General features: G+C 48.0%; 3 protein-coding genes across 3 annotated transcripts in view; 1 reads left to right on the top strand and 2 right to left on the bottom strand.

The window, feature by feature from the left end:
* Window positions 1-17,839, top strand: part of F8 (coagulation factor VIII) — a 126,398-nt gene extending 108,559 nt beyond the window's left edge. The window contains exons 23-26 of the mRNA XM_047100732.1: window positions 9,925-10,069; window positions 10,490-10,638; window positions 11,373-11,549; window positions 17,684-17,839. Coding sequence (XP_046956688.1) covers window positions 9,925-10,069; window positions 10,490-10,638; window positions 11,373-11,549; window positions 17,684-17,839 — 627 coding nt within the window. The remainder of the gene's footprint in view (window positions 1-9,924; window positions 10,070-10,489; window positions 10,639-11,372; window positions 11,550-17,683) is intronic.
* On the bottom strand, window positions 3,322-4,821 carry F8A1 (coagulation factor VIII associated 1). Its single transcript, XM_047100733.1, has one exon. The coding sequence runs from the start codon at window positions 4,814-4,816 to the stop codon at window positions 3,686-3,688; it is 1,131 nt and encodes a 376-aa protein (XP_046956689.1). The 5' UTR covers window positions 4,817-4,821; the 3' UTR covers window positions 3,322-3,685.
* LOC124527634 (histone H2A-Bbd type 2/3-like) lies at window positions 5,487-6,118 on the bottom strand. Its single transcript, XM_047100738.1, has one exon. It carries the CDS (start codon window positions 5,826-5,828, stop codon window positions 5,487-5,489), a length of 342 nt encoding a protein of 113 aa, XP_046956694.1. The 5' UTR covers window positions 5,829-6,118.
* Window positions 17,840-19,066: the final 1,227 nt, after the last annotated feature.

The raw sequence follows: 19,066 nt of genomic DNA, 5'->3' as shown, positions 1-19,066 counted from the left end.
TTTCTGCTCAAAACTTTTAAAATTCTCTTTAATTCTCTTTTGGTTTATTTTTTGCTTCCTAGAATCTCGAGTTAAATGACTAGTTCTTTTTTTTTTCGTCTTTCTCATTCAGTGATAATGATACAATATTAACTACTCTCATGAAGGTCATTCATTTAACAGTTACTCAGGAACTACTGTTCTAGGTTCTAGTAAAGGGATGGGTAAGCTGGAGCCCATCCATGGATTTGGACTACCACCTGCTTTTGTATGGACTGTGAGTTAAGAATGGTTTTTACATGTTTAAAGTCACAAACACAAAGGTTATGGGACAGAGACCATTTGGGGCCTGAAAAGACTAAAATGTTTCCATCTGCTCCTTTACAGAAAGAGTTTGCAGAATGAGGAACTACTCTAATGGCAGCAGAGATGCCTAGAGTGTTAACATGAACCAGAACCCTTCCATCCCAGACCTTCTCTAATCAACAGATTGCAGTCTTAGTCATTGACCTTCAGTGTAGAGGTCCTCAAAGGTTTTTACATCTTCGTATCATCCACATACTAAATATTGTTGCAGCAGTGATATTCTCATCATAGAAGTCCCACATAAATGGGGCAAAGGGAATTGCAATGCCCTTTAAGGATCGCTCCTTCACTGCCACTATTTTCAGTAGTTTTATTAAATTTTTTAATGTTTATTTATTTTTGCAAGAGAGGGGTGGGGGAGGAGCAGAGAGACAAGGATCCAAAGTGGTCTCTGTGCTTACAGCAGAACTCGAACTCACAAACCATGAGATCATGACCTGAGCCAAAGTTAACACTAAACAAACCGAGCCACCTAGGCACCTATATTGTCAATAGTTTATAATAATTTAAATGTTAATTTTGAATTATCAATGAGCATTTCACTGATGTCGCTCTTTCCCTTTGCTTTTCAAGTTAAAAAGAAGACTACTCATGTCTTTTAAAAATATTTATTTTTGGTCATGTTATAAAACAGTGTTAATTTTATTTATAATTACCAAGTGATTTGTCAAAGTCTGTCAAAATTGCTGAAATCTGGCTTTGGCCCAAATATCTGTGATATGAAGTTTCTGAGGGAGATATATAAATGAGCCAATGGCAAATAAAAACAACCTTCAAGTTTCCTAAAATTATACTCATATACCCAACACAGGCTTTCTAGTAATCCTTCCCTGCCACTTCCTCAAGGCAAGGAGTTAGACCAGAGGCCTAAGGAGGCTTTTCCTGGAGCCCAAATCCAAATACTATCACCAGCCACATTCCATAACTCCTAAACATTTTTGTCATAAAACAGTAAGGCAGCCAGCCAGGCCCGTAGCACAGATGGAGAGGAATACACCAGGAAAAGCAAAAGCAGGAAAGAGCATGCAACCTAACAACTTTCTTTGTAAATTCCAGTTTAAGACTGGCTTATTTCGCAGAGCATTATACCTTCTAGATGCATCCATGTTGTTGGAAATGGCAAGATTTCATTCTTTTTATGGCTAATATTCCAGTGTGTGTGTGTGTGTGTGTGTGTGTGTGTGCATATGTGTGCTTCTATACATAGATCTTTTTTTTCCATTCATCTATGGATGGACACTTGGATTGCTTCCATATTTTGACGATTATAAATAATGCCACAATAAACATAGGGGTGCATATATCTATTCAAATTAGTATTTTCATTTTCTTTGTGTAAATACCTACTAGCACAATTGCTGGGTTGAAGGGCAGCTCTATTTTTAACTTTTTGAGGAAACTCCACAGTTTTCCAGAGTGGCTGCACTAGTTTTTATTCCCACCAACAGTGCAAGAGGGTTCCCTTTTCTCTACATCCTCGCCAACATGTTGTTTCTTGTGCTCTTGATTTTAACCATTCTGACAGGTGTGAGGGGCTATCTCACTGTGGTTTTGACTTGCATTTCCCTGATGATGAGCGATGTTGAGCATCTTGCCATGTGTCTGATACCCTAGCCACTTTTGCAAAAAATTGGATGAGGTTTTTAGGGCTCCGAAAGACCCTTCCTGGCAGACAAGTGAGAGCACAGGAATGCTGGCTGAGTCTGTCTCAGATGGGCCTGTCCCACATTTCCTTACCTATTGCTCCCACATTGTTGAAACAGAAGTAGGAAAGAATACGCTAAAAGTCCCGCCCCTTTTGCGGCACTTAACTCATGGTGACAACCTGTACATATCCCCTGCAATGCACACAAAATAAGGCAAATCTACCGCCAAGCTGTGCCCTTAAATCTCACTCCAAAATATTAGTACCGTACACAACTTCAGCGTAAAGGATGCATTTTCCCAAACCTGAATGATTGAGAAGATTCTATTCTGAAGACTTCTCGTTATCACTCCCAACACCGCGAAGAAAATAAAATGGAATTGAAAAAGCCCCCAGACTGTAATGTCTGCATGTAACATTTGGACCAAAAAGCTTTGGAAATGCAGTATTTTGAAATGGGATACCACCCTGCTCTTGCGGAACAAAGACACTGTCTTTCACATACATGACCACACAATACCAAAGAACCGTGCTGGTTTTACACATTGGAGTTAAATAAGAGGTACAGAAAGGTCCCTACTACAAATACAGGATTGTCACGTGGATTAGGCATACCTCTCAGAATAGAACCTGGAACCAGAACTGTGAATTCCAATGCACACCGACACATTTGCTAAACACATTTGTTAGAACATTCCCGCCCCACCCCCAACCTTGCACCAGACACATTTGCATGGTAGCTCTCTTAAGTAAGGACCACTTAAGCACCACATCGCAAATGATCTCTGTAGATTCACTGCGGGGCACAGCCTGAATCCCAGGCACACTGTCCATTTCAAATGAATGAATGCATCATGGACCTGAAGGAGAACTGTTTTTCTACCTCCTGCTTCTGGATGGGCAGAGAAGCTATTCCCATGTTATAGATGAAGTAAAGCTAAACCACAGGTTAGGGGCATCAGGACGGCTTTATTGTGGATTTAGGGCTGGAGCAACAACAATGTACTAATCAAATGATTCCCACAAATATGCATGGGGCAGATGAAACTACTTGGGTGATCCCACAGATAGACATCAATATACGCTAAGAAATGAGATCACGATAAAAAAAAAAATCCTATAGCTTAAGTATTTAGGCAGAACTGTGAAACATGAAATCCTCTGCCACAAAGATGTAGGGGGAGTTGGGTGGAAGAAGTAAGGGATAAACGGGGTTCTTTTTACTTCTATTGAGACAGAGAGCATGGGTGCAGCAGGGGAGGGGCAGAGAGGGAGACAGAGAATCCCAAGCAGGCTCCCAGCTGTCAGCGCAGGGCCCCAAGGTGGTGGGGGGAGGTCTCGGACTCACTAACAGCGAGATCATGACCTGAGCTGAAATCAGACTCCGGACTGAGCCACCCCAGGCGCCGCAAGAGGGTTCTCATTCTTATGTTGCAGCCTTGGGGAAGAGAGCCCTGTCTTCCACTCTGATTCTATCACGTTGTCCTGGTTGTTTTTCCCTCCCTCCGTTATGGAAGTCAGTCTTTGGGACACAGGTACCTCCCAGTGAACTATATTGCTACAGTGGCCAGAGGAGTACGAGAAACCAAGGTAGAACTTTGCCGGCATCCACGACTTGTATTTCCCCCCCGAAACGCCAAGGGAGACGCACGACGTTTGGTAGCAAGCAACGAGTGCCTTCGTTCACGTGAGTCCTCAGATGCCCTGTCCCGAGGGGGAGACGGTTTCCTGCAGAACCAGGTGAAGGAGGTGGTTCTGCTCGGCACTCAACAGTGGCCACATCTCCACTTGCAGCGACTTGACGGCTTCCGTGTCCTTTTCGTGGGTGGCCATGACCAAGGACTGCAGCAGCAGGAACAGCTCGTCAGGAAGCTGGCCGCCGCTCTCCTGCCCGTGGCCGTCGAAAGCCTCCCAGGAGTACTTCTCCAGAGTGTGGGCGTGCTCCGGCAGGAGCTTGGCGGGCGGCGGTTGCAGCAGCAGCAGCAGCAGCACGCGGGACACCTCGCAGCGGACCAGCACGTCGGAGAAGGCGCCCAGCGTGGCGGGAGAGGGCGCGGGCGCAGGGCCGCCGTTCGCAGGGAGCAGCGCGGCGGGCAGGGCCGGGGCCGCGCCGGGCCCGACCTGTGGCCCCGGAGGCGGCGGCGGGGGCGGCGGCGGCGGCGGCGGCGGCGGCACCGGGTGGCTGCCGTGCTCCCGCGCCAGGCGCTGCATGCGCGTGAAGACCGCCAGGGCGCCGTTGTAGTCGCGCGCCAGCAGCTGGCAGGAGGCGGCGTCGCCAAGCGCCTGCAGCGCGGCCAGGGGCAGCTGCGGGAGCTGCAGGTGGGCGGCGCGCTGGAAGTGGCCGGCGGCGGCGGCCGGCTGGCCCAGGTCGCGCAGGGCGGCGGCCAGCTCCAGGCAGAGGGCGGCGGCGGCGGCCGGCTGGCCCAGCTCGAGGTGCAGGCGCACGGCGGCGCCCAGGGCGTTGGCGGCGGCCTGCAGCGGCTCCCCGTAGGCCGCCGGGCAGGCGAGTCGCTGGCGCGCGTCGCGCTCCTGCCGCAGGAAGAGGCGGGCGGCCTCGGTGAGCGCCAGCGCCTCCCCAGGCCCGTGGAAGAGCGCCTGCTGGCAGCGCGCCACCGCCAGCTGGCACCAGGCCGCGTAGGGCAGGCACTCCTGGGCGCGCAGCTCCCGGCCCAGCTGCCCGAACTGCTCGCCCGCCTCCGCCACGTTGGGCTTCCGCAGGAACCGCTTCTTCAGCTTGCTCGACACCTGGCGGTACCGCGCCAAGAAGTCCCCGGCCTCGGGGCCCGGGCCCGCAGCGCCGCCCAGGCCGGGCGCGGACGCCGCCATGTTCGCCGCCACACGCAGACGCAGACGCGGACGCGGACGGTCGGACGTGCGGGCGCCCGGCGGCGACGTGCCCTGCGTCCGCGCTCGGGCAGCCAGGCGCCCCGTTGCCCCGGTGATACGCAAGCGACGGGGCCCGCAGGAGAGGCCTCGCCCCGCGCGGGTCGTGTGTGCAAATCGTGGACCCTGGGGCGGGGCCTGGCCAGGTGCCCCCTGGGGCTGGGTGACGGCCTGTTTACCCGCGTGGCCGAAGGCGTCTCCCAGAATCTGCAACCGAACCGGCCCGAAACCCAGCTCGCCGTCCCGCGTGACCCCAATTCCAACCTGGCAGGGTTCTCGCTCGCCAGGTCCCCCCGCCCCGGTCACTCGTCACCCCTCCCGTCAAAGCCTCCACCCGAGCCAGCCTCTCCCGCCCAGGGCCACCGCCTGCATGATCCCCGAGACAAGCTGCTCTGCTGGGTCTTCCCCGACCACGACCCCCGCCCCACGCCCCCACCCCCGACGAGGGACGTCCCACGACCACGCCCCACACACCAGCGACAGAAGCGCTCACACGGGTTTCTCCAAACACTTTATTGGCTTTCAGCGACTGCCTGAGGCACCAGGCCGGCCGGGGCCCACCCCGGCCGTGAGTAGGCCTGGCGCCCGCCGGACCCCACGTCGCGTGGGACAGCTAGTTCCAGCCCGGGACCGCCTGGGAGATGATGGTGGACTGGAAGAAGGCGCTGAACAGCGGGCGGCTGTGGACCACCATGTCCACGACATCCGGGGTGATGAGCCTCCTGCCTCTGTTCCGGGCCTCGATGCCGGCCAGCTCCAGGACCTTGGCCGTCAGGGACTGGATGACGGCCGCTAGGAAGATCGGGGCGGACGCGCCCAGGCGCTGCGAGTAGCGGCCCTCCCGCAGGAGGCGCTCCACGTGGCTCACGGAGAACGTCAACCCGGCTCGGGCAGTGCGGGAGCGGACCCGGCTCTGGCCACTGGACGACCCTCGACGGCTCCTCCTCATAGGCATGCTGGGCCTCGGCTGCGCTTTCTCGGACGGGCCTCGGTCTGGCGTGCGCTGCGGGAAGCGGTCGGGTGCGGCTGGATGCGGTCGGACAGGGCTGGATGCGGTCGGATGTGGCTGGATGCGGTCGGGTGTGGCTGGATGCGGTGGGATAGGGCTGGATATGGTGCGATGTGGCGGGAAGCGGTGTAAAAAGCCAGTTGGCCCGAAGTTTCCGACCGGCAGGGTTCCAAAGCCGCTACTCTATATCCTAGAGATCACAGACCGACCCCATCATTGGTCGGGTGCGCGTTTTGGGACACGTACATCCGGTGAAGTCACTGCTTTCCCATGGGCCCCCGCTGCAGAGAAACAGTGCTGGGCGGGAGCCTGCTCCCTGGAACCCCTGTTTGAAGGAACGCTGGCTTTTGGCTGGGCGGGCGCATTGTGCACACCCAACACCCGTGTAGGAGCCAGCGGCCCCGAGTATACACTAGAGGGGTCGGGCGACCACCACGACCGTCTAGTTCCAAACCGTGGCAGCACCCCTCGAAGAAACCCCTGTACGTGTCAGGCAGCCAGTCCTCACCGCACCCCCCTCCCCCCCACCCCCGTCCTCGGGAGCCCCCAGGCAACCGCTAGTCGGCTTGCTGCCCATAGGGGTTCGCCTGTCCCGGACACTTCTTTCTGCACGCGGGATCGCTGGGCGAATAGGCGGCTTTCTGTGCCTGGTTGCTTTCCCGTAGCGCAGCGTTGTCACTAGGGTTCGTTCGTCCGCGTGGGAGCGTGAGTCAGCGCTTCAAGCCTTTTCACGGCTGAGTAATATTCCACCGCAGGGCCACACCGTGCGTGGCGGCCTATCCCAGTTCATGGGTTGACAGGCAGCTCCGCCATTCCCACCTTGCGGCAGATGTGAACAGCGCTGCGCCGAACATTTCCTGCACAGGGTTCTGTTTGAGCACCTGTTTCTGATTCCCTAGGGTAGGAAATTGCACTGGGACTGCGATTGAGGGGTCGGGTGCTAATTCTGCCGGTGACTTACTGAGGAGCCGCCCAGCGGATTCCCACAGCAGCTTTGCGTTCCCAGCAGCAGTGTGTGAGCCCCGGTCCTTGCGCACCCTCGCCCGAACTCGTCTTTTTGCCTTTGTTTTGCTCTCTTGTGCCTAGAAGAGCCAGCCTACTGGCTGCGAAGTGGTGCCTCATGGCGGTTGTGATTTGCATCGCCCTGTTGGCGCATGATGTTGAGCGTCTTTTCATGTGCCTCTTGGCCATTTGCACATCCACTTTGGAGGAACGTCTGTCCCAGTCCTTTCCCATTTTTTAACTGGGTTGTTCGTTCGTGCTTTCATTGTTGACTTGTAGGTGTTCTTTATGCATTCTGGAAAATACACCCTTATCCCATGTGTGATTTGCAAATGCTTCTCCCATCCTGTGCGTTTTGTCCTTTCACCTTCTAGACAGAGTCCTTTCATGCACAAAAGTTTTTGGTTTGGATGGTGTACAACTTATCCTCTTTCCACCACCCCCCTTCTTTTGTGGCCGCGCTTTTGCTGCCATATGTAAGGAACTGTTGTGTAGTTAAAGCCAGGGGGATTTATATCTATGTTTTATTCCAAGAGTTTCATAGTTTCATCGCTTACGTTTGGGTTTGTGATCCGTTTTGGAATTCATTTTCACACGTGGTGTGAAACTGGAGCCCACGTTCATTCTTTTTTCTGTCAACATTCAGTTTTCCTAGCACCGTTTGTTGAAGAGATTGCTCATTCCTCCATTGAACGGTCTGGGCCCCCTTGTTGAATATCAACTATTCATAAATCTATGGGTTTATTTCTCACTGTAAATTCAAAAACATTGACCTACATGTCTACCCCTATGCCAGTACCACAGTTTACGATTGCTGTAGTTTTGAAGTAAGTTTTGAAAGTGGCACGTGTGGATCGCACAGCTTTGTTCTTCTTTTCCGGATTGTTTTGGCTGTCTCTGTCCCTTGCATTTCCATATAAATTTAGGATTGGCTTTCACGTCTGCAAAAGATCATTGAGATTTTGATAGGGATTATACTGAATCTATATTATGGCCATCTTAACAATTTTAAATGTTCAATTCACTAAAATTGGATGCCTTTCCACTGACTTAGGTCCTCCTTAATTTCTTTCAGCAATGATTTGGAATGTTCAGTGCACGGGTCATGCACGTCCTTGGCTAAATGTATTCCTATGTATTTAATTCCATTTGATGCTGTTTTAAATAGAATCGTTGTCAATTTCATTTTATATTTTTCATTGATACTATACAGACATACAGCTGATTTTTGTGCATTGATCTCAGACCCAGCTACTTTATTGAATTCACTTATTAACTCTGTTAGTGTTTTGTGTGTTCTTTTGGATTTTTTTTATATGTAAGATTATGTCATCTGAGAATAGAGATAGTTTTATTTCTTCCTTTCCAACTTAGATGCCTTTTATTTCTTCTTACATCACTGCTCTGGCTATGCATTCTGTTACGATCTTGAATAGAAGCAGTGAAAGCAAGCATTCTGGTCTTGTTCCTGATGTTAGGTGGAAAGATTTCAGTCTTCCACTATTGAGTCTGATATTAGTTATGGGTATTTCATAAATACCCTTTATTATGTTTGGTCATTTCCCTTCTATGCCGTTTGCTGAGTGTTTTTCGTCAGAAAATGTTGGAGGGGCGCCTGGGTGGCTCAGTTGGTTAAGCGCCTGACTTCGGCTCAGGTCACGATCTCAAGGTTCATGAGTTCGAGCCCCACGTTGGGCTCTGTGCTGACAGCCTGGAGCCTGCTTCAGATTCTGTGTCTCTATCTCTCTCTGCCACTCCCTCGCTCATGTGCACGCACTCTCTCTCTCTCAAAAATAAATAAAAATTTAAAAAAATGTAATATTTATAATGTGCTGCTGGATTCAGTTTGCTAAAATTATTTGAGGATTTCTGCATATAAATTGTTAATGTATACTGGTGCGTGATTTTTTTCTTGTGGTGTATATGTCTGGCTTTGGTATCAAGGTAATGCGTAACTTGTAGCATGAGTTAGGATGTTTTAAAAGAGCTTGGAAAAGATTGGCATTAATCCTTCTTTAAACATTTAGTAGAATTCACCAGTAAAGCCACGTAGCACAGTTCCTGGCACATAATAAATGGAATCTAGGATTTGTGTAGTCATTAGCCATTTGTTGATTTAATACCTTGTGTCCCTAAGGTTTACAATCAAGACACAAGGATTGAGTAAAAAATGCAGATATATTTATCAAAAATAATTCTATGATTCTGGGGACAATGTTATAAATTTATTAATGTTTTATTTTTATCCCACAGGAAGGAAAAATTGTCACAAGGCAAAATAATTTTCTTACATGCCCCATAATAGTATAACTATGATGTGTGATTATATAACAGACTTACATTGATTCCTGTTTTAGTGTATTCAAGCAGAAACAAATCCCAGGTGTTTTGCAAGAGATAATTTTCAACTCTCTTTACACTGTATGCCATGGTTTAAATCTAGGCGTTTTGAATAGGCATTCCTATCATATTTCTCAAACTGTATTCCTTTTACTTTAAATATGCCCGGTACTGTCTTCTGGAAGCTACACATGTCAAGGTCCTAAACACCACATGTTGGATGTTAATATGTATCTCATGAATTCAGACACAAGAAATAATTAATTAAAGCCTCACAGCTCACGCACACACACACACACACACACACACACACACACAGGCGCGCACACACACGCACACACACACATACACGCAGCACACATTCCTGGAAGATTCTTCTGAGGCCCACGTGGCCAAGTCCTGACTCCCAGCACTCTCTCACTGCTGCCTCTGCCCTCAACTTTAATGAGCCTTTCATAGGACCCTGAAAATAGAAGACTACTTCACCTGCCCAGAGTTAATGTCCCTTGTTCCATTCTTCCTCCTGGTGTTTTCTGCTTTCATGAATTCCATTTTAACATGTGTCTAGCCAGAATAGCTTTGAGTGTTGGATGCTGTTGAGAAATGCACAAAGCAAAATTAGAAGGAAGATGTGATTGGGAGGAATTGCTTTTTACTCTGACTCCACTTTCCATGTACCTACGCTACTCCCTCCCTACAGGTGTTCTTTGGCAATGTGGATTCATCTGGGATAAAACACAATATTTTTAATCCTCCGATTATTGCTCGGTACATCCGTTTGCACCCAACGCATTACAGCATCCGCAGCACTCTCCGCATGGAGTTGATGGGCTGTGATTTAAACAGTGAGTGCCAAGTTATCCTGTATCCCTCCCTCTCCCAACCATGGGTAGGATGACTAACTGTCATAGTGTTCTCGAGAGCAGGGGGGTTCCCCAGATCAGAAACTATCAACACTAAACCAGCCGAGTCCTGAGCAAACCCAGGGCTTGGGCATGCTAACGGGGGGCGGGGTGGGGGAGCAACTCCCCAGGGGCAGCTACCCCCCAAGGTGTGCTTAACAAGGCAAATCAAAGTCAAACAGAACTGAGAAGAGCTGACCAGAAAACTAGGGGCATGTTAACAGCAACAGAATCTGTGCAAAAGTTTATGCCCGGGAAATGACATCATGGTGACAATAGCCCTAGAGGATCACTGGGCGCAGGCCAGTAGAACCGAGGCTACATCTTCTCCTTGTGATTACATTCCCCTGTAATTTCTTCGAGGCTGCAGCATGCCACTGGGAATGGAGAGTAAAGCAATATCAGACGCACAGGTCACCGCCTCGTCCTACTTAAACAGCATGTTTGGCACTTGGTCCCCTTCACAAGCCCGGCTGCACCTCCAGGGGAGGACGAATGCCTGGAGGCCTCAGGTAAGAGGCAGGTCTGCCATGTAACCAAAGCGCAGGAGGGGGTACTGGTGGGGAAAGAGTAGGGAAAGTCCTTGACTGTTTCTTTAAGGCATTTCTGTCACCTGGTTGTTCCCAAAAGGGAAGGAAAGTCAAGGATGGTTGCCTCTGGGGAAAACTCCCCCAGTTACTTCGCAGATGTGCTGTGTGATTTCACACAGTGTTCATTGGGGGAAATGACCCCTACTCAAAGCTCCTAGAAGCAGAATCTCTATGAGCATTACTGGGCTGGTGTCTGTGAAAGAACTGTAGTAAGCTGAAGTACAGTTTTATGGAGAAGTATCAACAATTGGCCTTCTCTGCAGAACCACTGAATTTGGGATTTTCAGTCACTGACTAGTTTTAGGGGGATGAATGCAATTAATGGTCTCTGCTCCTCCCAGGGGCTTACTTTAAACAAAACAGGTTGTATAGCACATTGCCAAACTGGTAATACTCTAGTCCATCTATATATGGCTCACGTATTCATTTAGCAAACATTTACTGGGCACCTATCAAGTGGGAGACCCTGAGGATACAAAGCGGAATCACAAAAACTTTCGGCCCTCAAGTTGCTTCGAGCCTAATAAGGGAGACTGATGGAGAGACCATTTAAATGCAGAGCAATATCTGCTATGACATGGTGAAGAGGGAGGGCTGTGGGGATTTCTGGGAACAAATGGTACCCAAAACGATACTACTCTACCTACCGTCCTCAGGCAAATAATCCAAAAGAGTGGCTGCAAGTGGACTTCCAGAAGACAATGAAAGTCACAGGAATAGCCACCCAGGGGGTGAAATCACTCCTTACCAGCATGTATGTGAAGGAGTTCCTCGTTTCCAGTAGTCAAGATGGCCATAACTGGGCTCTGTTTCTTCACAATGGCAAAGTCAAGGTATGCTGGTCTCCTGGGAAAGGCACAAAACTCTTCCTAGAGCTCGACATTTATAAAGATAACAAGGTGGATACATGATCAGACTTTCAAGATAGACTTTACTGAGTATCTGTGGTAATAGGACACGATGGAAGACATTTCGGGAGGACACAGTGACTCCAAGGAAGGATGTACAATCCCAGGAAAGGGCAGACTAGAGCCAAAAGTTGATTACCCTCCTGGATGTTGATGTCATTCAGGAAGATGGCAGGAATCAGAGGGGTGAAGAAGAATGCGAGTTATTTGCCAAATGTTTAATGATGTCTGTATCCTTACCCATAACATAAACGTCAATTCCCAAGCCTCATTGACCTTTAACATACATGACCCAGACAATCTTCCTTCTTTTTTAAGTTTATTTCTTTCTTTAAGTTTATTAATATTTCGGGATTGAGAGAGAGAGACAGCAAGGGAATGAACAGGAAGGTGCAGAGAGGGAGAGAGAGAATCCCAAGCAGGCTCCGCACTGTCAGCACAGAGCCTGATGCGGGTCTCGATCTAACAAACCCTGAAATCATACCCTGAGCCAGAATCAAGAGTCAGACATTTAACTGACTGAGCCACCCAGGTGCCCCCAATCTTCCTTCTTGATGTGGGTTTGCTGCATAAGTCAACAAATTTTGCTAGAGAACATGACAAAAGTCTTGCTATCCCATGACTAATGAGAGAATGACTAGTTCATCTGTATCATCTCTTTTCTTTTTCATCAAGAATTAATCACGGTGTGGCCCTTACCAGTCTCTCTCATATAGCCTTTTGCCACTTGCTCCTTTGCTCTCTAAGCTCCATCCATACTAAGAAACTCTCAGGTCTCTTAAAACAGCACGTTCTTTCTCATACTAGGACTTTATACATACTGTCTATTCTACCTAGAACATTTTTCCTAGGCACTTCCCATTGCCCTTTTTACTTGGCTCAGTCTTTAAGTCTCAGACAAACATCATCTCCTCCTCCAGGGAGAACTCCCTGATCCCCCAGTGCTGGATTAGACTTCTGCTGCTGACAGTTTAGTAGACCAGAGTATAGATAATACATATTTCAGGACATTTTAAAAGGGTATATCTCTGAAAGCTGCTACCATATGGATGAACCTTGAACACATTAGGTTAAATGAAACAGACTAGACAGAAGGAAAATGTATGATTCCATGTATATGAGTGTATTAGTCAGGGTTCTGCAGAGAAACAGAGCCAGTAGAATGTGCGTGTGTATAAGGAGATTATGGTAAAGAATTGGCTTACGGTTATAAAGGTTGACAAGTCCCAAGATCTGCAGGGTGAGCAGTGAGCTGGGGACCCAGGAGAGCTGACGGTGTAAATCCCAGGCTGGAGGCCAACAGGCTCAAGATTTAGGAAGGACTGATATTTCAGTTTGAGGCCCAAAGCTGGCGAATGTCCCAGTTCAAAGGCAGTCAGGCAGGAAGAATTCTCTCTTATTCTGAAGAAGGTCGGCCTTTTTGTTCTATTCAGGCTTGTAACTGATTGGAAGGCAATCTGCTTTACCCATTCTATCATTCGAATGTTAATCTCATCCCAAAACATCCTCACAGACACTCCCAGAATAGTGTTGGACCAACAATCCGGGCACCTCATGAACCAGTCAAGCTGGCACATAAAATTAACAATTATAATGAGGTACCTAGAATCGCAAGTTCATAGAGAGGAGAATGGCACATTACTGGTTAGTGGGTACAGAGTTTCAGTTCTGCAAGATAAAGAATTCTGGATATGGGCGGTGGTGATACTTGGACAATATTGTGAATGGATGTAACGCTGCTGAATTGTACACTTAAAAACGGTCAAAATGGTAAATGGTGTGTTATGTACATATCACCACGATAAAAAGGCTGTATCGTGTATAGTCCATACTTCGTACCTCATTGTTACACTCAGAGAAGATAGGGGACTCTCCAGCCTCCTCGCCAACAGGAGCAAAACAAAACAAAACAAAAAACCCATGAGCTTTTACTTGACAATAATGAGCTTAAATCAGAACAGAGAGGTAAAATACGAGAAAATATACAATGGAGGACCTTTCCTACAGGAAAATGCTTATATGAGTGTTAGTAGGAGACTAAGCTTTGAGCGTAATGCAAGGAGAACCAAATGCATTCAGGCACATCCTGACATCTGGGAGAACCTTTCTCGAGCCCACTCTAGAAGACAGCACTCCCAGTTTAGGTCCCCAAGATCCCCACAAATCGCAGTGATAAGATCATAAACATTAGCAAACATGCAAGAGAACAAACCAACTTGACAACACGTGAGCAGAGGGGAGCCAGACCATAGAGCATGTGACTCTTGATCTCAGGGTCATGAGTTCAAGCCCTGCTTGGGTGTGGAGCCTACTTTAAAAATAAATGACAAACTACCCCAAATTACTAGGCAGTTCTGGGGAAACAACACTACTTTTAGAAATGAAAAACAGAATTATCGAAGTTTGAAAATCAAAGAAAGACTTAGTAGGACATTAGATACAGCCAGAGAGACTTTATTCAATTGAAAGATACAGCTGAAGAAATTACCCAGGATGGCGCACAGAAGGCAAAGCATGCGGAAAGGAAATTAAGAGACAGAGGGTACCCATCAAAAGCCTAACATACATATGATCAGGATCCCAGGACGAAAGGGAAAATATAGTGGACAAATAGCAAAATGTTAACTTTAAAAGGAAAACTGCCAGTTATTTTACCTGCAAAACGGCTTTATTTGGGAACAGCAGAAAGCTGTTGTTCTGCAGAACAAAAGCAAAGCACACCGAGTCCTGCAGGAAAGGGAGGAGCTGGGAGCGGCTGCCAGAAACAAACAGTCCATTGGAATAAACTGGAAGTGGGAAGTGCAGTGGTTTCTCATTGGCTGAGCTGTGACTTCGGGGCTGGGCTGCAGTGGGGATGGGGCCGAGGAGGGGTGGACCTTCCTTCCTCTTGCTCCGGTAGGAAAGTAGTAAAGAAAGCGGCATCCTCGTGAGAGGCCCGCCGTCTTCCTGTCGGATCTGGACTTGAGGACACGTGGTAGGCTGTGAGCCTCCCCTGCTGCCCTCGCCCCTGCCTCCATTCTAAAAGAGCTTCCTTGGGGCGCCTGGGTGGCGCAGTCGGTTAAGCGTCCGACTTCAGCCAGGTCACGATCTCGCGGTCCGGGAGTTCGAGCCCCGCGTCAGGCTCTGGGCTGATGGCTCAGAGCCTGGAGCCTGTTTCCCTCTGTGTCTCCCTCTCTCTCTCTGCCCCTCCCCCGTTCATGCTCTGTCTCTCTCTGTCCCAAAAATAAATAAACGTTGAAAAAAAAATTAAAAAAAAATAAAAATAAAAGAGCTTCCTTTTATAATTTTCACAAAACAAACAAGGACAACCACTTTTGCCACTTGTATTCAACGTTTTACTGGAAGGTATAGCCAGAGAAATTAGGCAACAAAAAGAAATAAAAGGCATCTAAACTGGAAAGGAAGAACTAAATCTCTCTTCACCAATGATCTGAATATATATATATTTTTTTTTTTAACTGCATAAAACCACCCATAAATCACCTGCAGAGTAGCTAGAAAACAAAGAATTCTGTTTCTATTCACAAGTAAGTAGACAGTAAACATGCAAAGCTATAGTTGAGCTAGCATCAGGGCTCACACTGGAGAGTCTAGGGGAGACTGTGCAAGAACCAGAAAAGGTCAGTGGTAGAAGACAAAGAAAATCACTTCTTTTTTTTACGTTTATTTATTTTGAGAGAGAGAGAGAGCACACAAGTGGGGAGGGGTAGAGAAGGAAAGACAGAATCCCAAGCAGGCTCTGCGCCATCAGCACAGAGCCCGATGTGGGGCTTGAACTCATGAACCGTGAGATCATGACCTGAACTGAAGTCAGACACTTAACCAGCTGAGCCACCCAGGAGCCCCGACGATATACTATTCAATATTGAGAAGGAACTTTAATGAATGCTGAAACCATTGGCTGAAAGCTTGATGGGAAATAGAGTATCTACATGGTTTCAAAGTATCATCCCACAGATTGTTTGTTAGGAAAGGGAAACTATCACCTTGGTAACAGAGAGATCTGGTGGACATCACCTTGACCAAGTGATCAAACTTTTCATCGTCAATTTATGGGACAAATTAGCATTATGTGTCCCCTGATGGATGTAGTGGAAAGGACACATCATGCACTCAGTTTTCTCACTAAAAGTGTTTAACCAACATGTCATAATGAGAAAACAGTCACATAATTTAGAATGTGGAACAATCCACAATACAATGGTCTTACACTTTTCAAAATGTCAGTGTCAGGACACTTGGGTAGCTCAGTTGGTGAAGCATCCAACTGTTGATTTCGGCTCAGGTCTGCATCTCACAGTTGTGGGATCGAGCCCCTCACTGGGCTCCGCATTAAAGGTGTGGAGCCTGCTTGGAATTCTCTCTCTCTCTCTCTCTATCTCTCTATCTCTCTCTCTCTCTCTCCCCCCCTCTCTCTCTTGCTCTCTGTCTCAAAAATAAATAAATAAACTTATTTTTAAAATGTTGATGTTGGGGCGCCTGGGTGGCTCAGTCGGTTAAGCGTCCGACTTCAGCTCAGGTCATGATCTCGCGGTCTGTGAGTTCAAGCCCCACGTCGGGCTCTGGGCTGATGGCTCGGAGCCTGGAGCCTGCTTCCAATTCTGTGTCTCCCTCTCTCTCTGCCCCTCCCCCGTTCATGCTCTATCTCTCTCTGTCTCAAAAATAAATAAACGTTAAAAAAAAATTTAAATGTCGATGTTATGAAGGACAAAAAAGATCAGAGACTAGGAGTCTGTTCTCAATTAAAGGAGATTTGAAGAGATAGAATAAATAAATGCAAAGTGTGATTTTTATTAGATTCTGGGTTGGAAAAATTGTATAAAGGATATCATATGATAACGGGACATTTTAAAATATTAGGCTATATTATATCAGTATTATATTCGGTGGATAGGATAATATTATTCTGTGGTTGTAAACAACCTTAGTTTTAAGTTTGACATGCTGAAATATTTGGGAGTAAAATGCCATGATGTTTACGACTTCCTTTCAAGTAGTTCAGAAAATTGTGTGTGGTGGTGGTGGTGGGGTGTGTGTGTGTGTGTGTGTGTGTGTGTGTGTGTGTGTGTAGAGAAATAGATACAGTAAAATCGCATGATGTTAACAACCGGTGAATCTAGGTGGAGGACTTAAGTGTCTATCACATTATTCTTTCAATTTCTTGGGGTTGCTACCATTTCACAATAAAAACTTGAGGGGAGGTAACAAGGAGTAAGTGTAACAGAAGATGTACAAGCCTCCAAATAGAACATAAACATCTGTTGAAGAATCCCAGAAGAGGGACTTTAATGTTTCTGAAAAGTTTCATCAAACACACCAGCTCTAACAGATGTTTGTAGGATATCTGCCACGTGTGTACGTTATGCTACGTGTCCTGTGTGTGGAAGATACACGAGTGAGCAGGGTCTCTGACTCTCGTGGGGCTGGCTGGCACTTGGTGGTGAAAACCGAGGAAAACGGTGGGTAAGCCCGTAGCCAGACACACGGGGACACTGAGCGCTCTGGACGAAGTCAACCAGCTGAGACTCAGGGCTCCGGCAGTGGCTACCCGTATCGGGCGTTTCCTGTGCCCTCACCTGGCAGCAGCCTGACTCCCGCCCCCACAGGGTTCAACACGCAGACGCTGTGTGTCACCTCAGACAGAACGTTCCATTTCACTGAGGTTTTGGCGAGTGGGTGAGAACATTCCATATATAAGGCATAGCTGGAGCAAAGGCCTCCACAGCAGGCATGCCAGGTGCTCTTAATTCTAGAAGTCCGACCCACTTTCCCAGGCCCAGATGCGTGGGATGCAGTCATCCATTGGCCTCCCGGGGTTCAATCCGGGACTGGCAGAAGGGCTACTCAACTGAGTGCAAAGAGCCGCGTGGAGCGTGCGTGTTGTGCTGGGCATTGCCAGAGGTGCGGGCCACGCTGGGGATGAGGGAGGGATTCCGACTGACACAGTAGGAGGCCAGAGGACTCGATGGCGCAGGCGAGAAGAGAAGAAGCGGAAGGGGGGTTAGCAGGTAGTGTTTTTCCCGTCAGACAACTAACAAATGCCATCTTTCTTCTTTCAGGTTTTTCAGGGAAATCAAGACTCCTTCACACCCGTGGTAAACTCTCTAGACCCCCCACTACTGACTCGCTACCTTAGAATTCACCCCCAGAGCTGGGCACACCAGATCGCCCTGAGGCTGGAGGTTCTGGGCTGTGAGGCCCAGCAGGTATACTGAGGGTACACCTCCAGGTCCTGCCTCCAGGCCCACACCCTCTCCAAATTGCCTTCTGCCTCCCAGCCTGGCCTCCGGGTCATTCCCTGCCCTGCCCTGCCCGTGGGCCGAGACTTTTCTATGTGTTTAAACCACACAGCCCTAGGGGGCACCGCCCCGAAGCCTCCCAAATTAATTGTCGTGCATCCCGCATTTCCCGGGACGATTGCATTCAGTTTAACTCTCCTCCATTTGCTGCAACTGCTCCCAGATTGCTTTTTCCTTCCGAAGCCAGGAGGAAATGAGGAAACTCATCTGGAAAGCGCTCTCCTCCCGCCAGGTCAGATCTCTCACAAACCCTCCTCTTCCTCCTTTGTCAAAGAACAGTGTGTTTAAAGTTTGCAGAAGATAGTCATGATGTAAGCATTTCGGATTGGGCTTCATACATTTAAAATAAAACTCTCACTTGTTTATGATCCCGGTCAAGCATGGAGCAAATCCGTGTCACCACAGCCTTGAAGCCAAAAGGCAAGCCATTCTGACAACCCGTAAAATGTAGATTATGTAAGAACCACTACATGAATGTCTGATATACTTATAGATGGAATTCTCCTAGTTGGTCATCTTGGGGCTTTGCTAGTGGCACACTCTTACCTCGAAAACTAGTGTTTTTAAACTGGGACTCACAGGTGGGATTCAGGAACCCCCAGATTCCATGGCATCATAGACAACATTATGTATGAATGCATACGTGCGGTTTTCTGACAAGATCGTCCAAAGATGTGATCGGAAGTTTAAAGGGGCGAATGCCTTTCAAGAGTTCAATTTCATCTCAGAAGGATGTACAAATAAAGCTATTTGGTCTTAATTCTAATCAACAACAAGAAAAAGATAATACGTTAGGATCACAGAGGGAACTTTGAAGTACAATGACAATGTTCCCTTGAAATTTGTGGTGACCAAGAAAGGTAATAATCATAACAGGTTTCTAAAGGGCATATTTTAATATTCCCACAAAGAAACAAGGAAAATACGTGCCCATCTGGGATAGCAGACACAACGTTATATTCTAATCATACACTCATTGGACTCCCTCCCTCAGCTCATTTCCTGCGGAAGCACAACAAAAATGTAACGGAAAATTCTATACCATGACGGAAAACTAGAATCCCACTTACATAGTTGAAATTTCAAGGAGCCGGATGACACCGAGCTGGGGAAAGCAGGGACAAAACGCTCGATCACCCCACC

The sequence above is a fragment of the Lynx rufus genome, unplaced genomic scaffold (assembly GCF_022079265.1).
Source record: "Lynx rufus isolate CCGP_SWC_20201006 ecotype Redwood Valley unplaced genomic scaffold, mLynRuf1.p SCAF_52, whole genome shotgun sequence".
Lineage (NCBI taxonomy): Eukaryota > Metazoa > Chordata > Mammalia > Carnivora > Felidae > Lynx > Lynx rufus.
The sequence above is the reverse complement of the archived record's forward strand: the minus strand, read 5'-3'. Positions and strand labels throughout refer to the sequence as shown.

Bases quoted from the DNA above. Each gene is read 5' to 3' on its own strand.
- LOC124527634 (XM_047100738.1), bottom strand. From the start codon at position 5,828: ATGCCTATGAGGAGGAGCCGTCGAGGGTCGTCCAGTGGCCAGAGCCGG.
- F8A1 (XM_047100733.1), bottom strand. From the start codon at position 4,816: ATGGCGGCGTCCGCGCCCGGCCTGGGCGGCGCTGCGGGCCCGGGCCCC.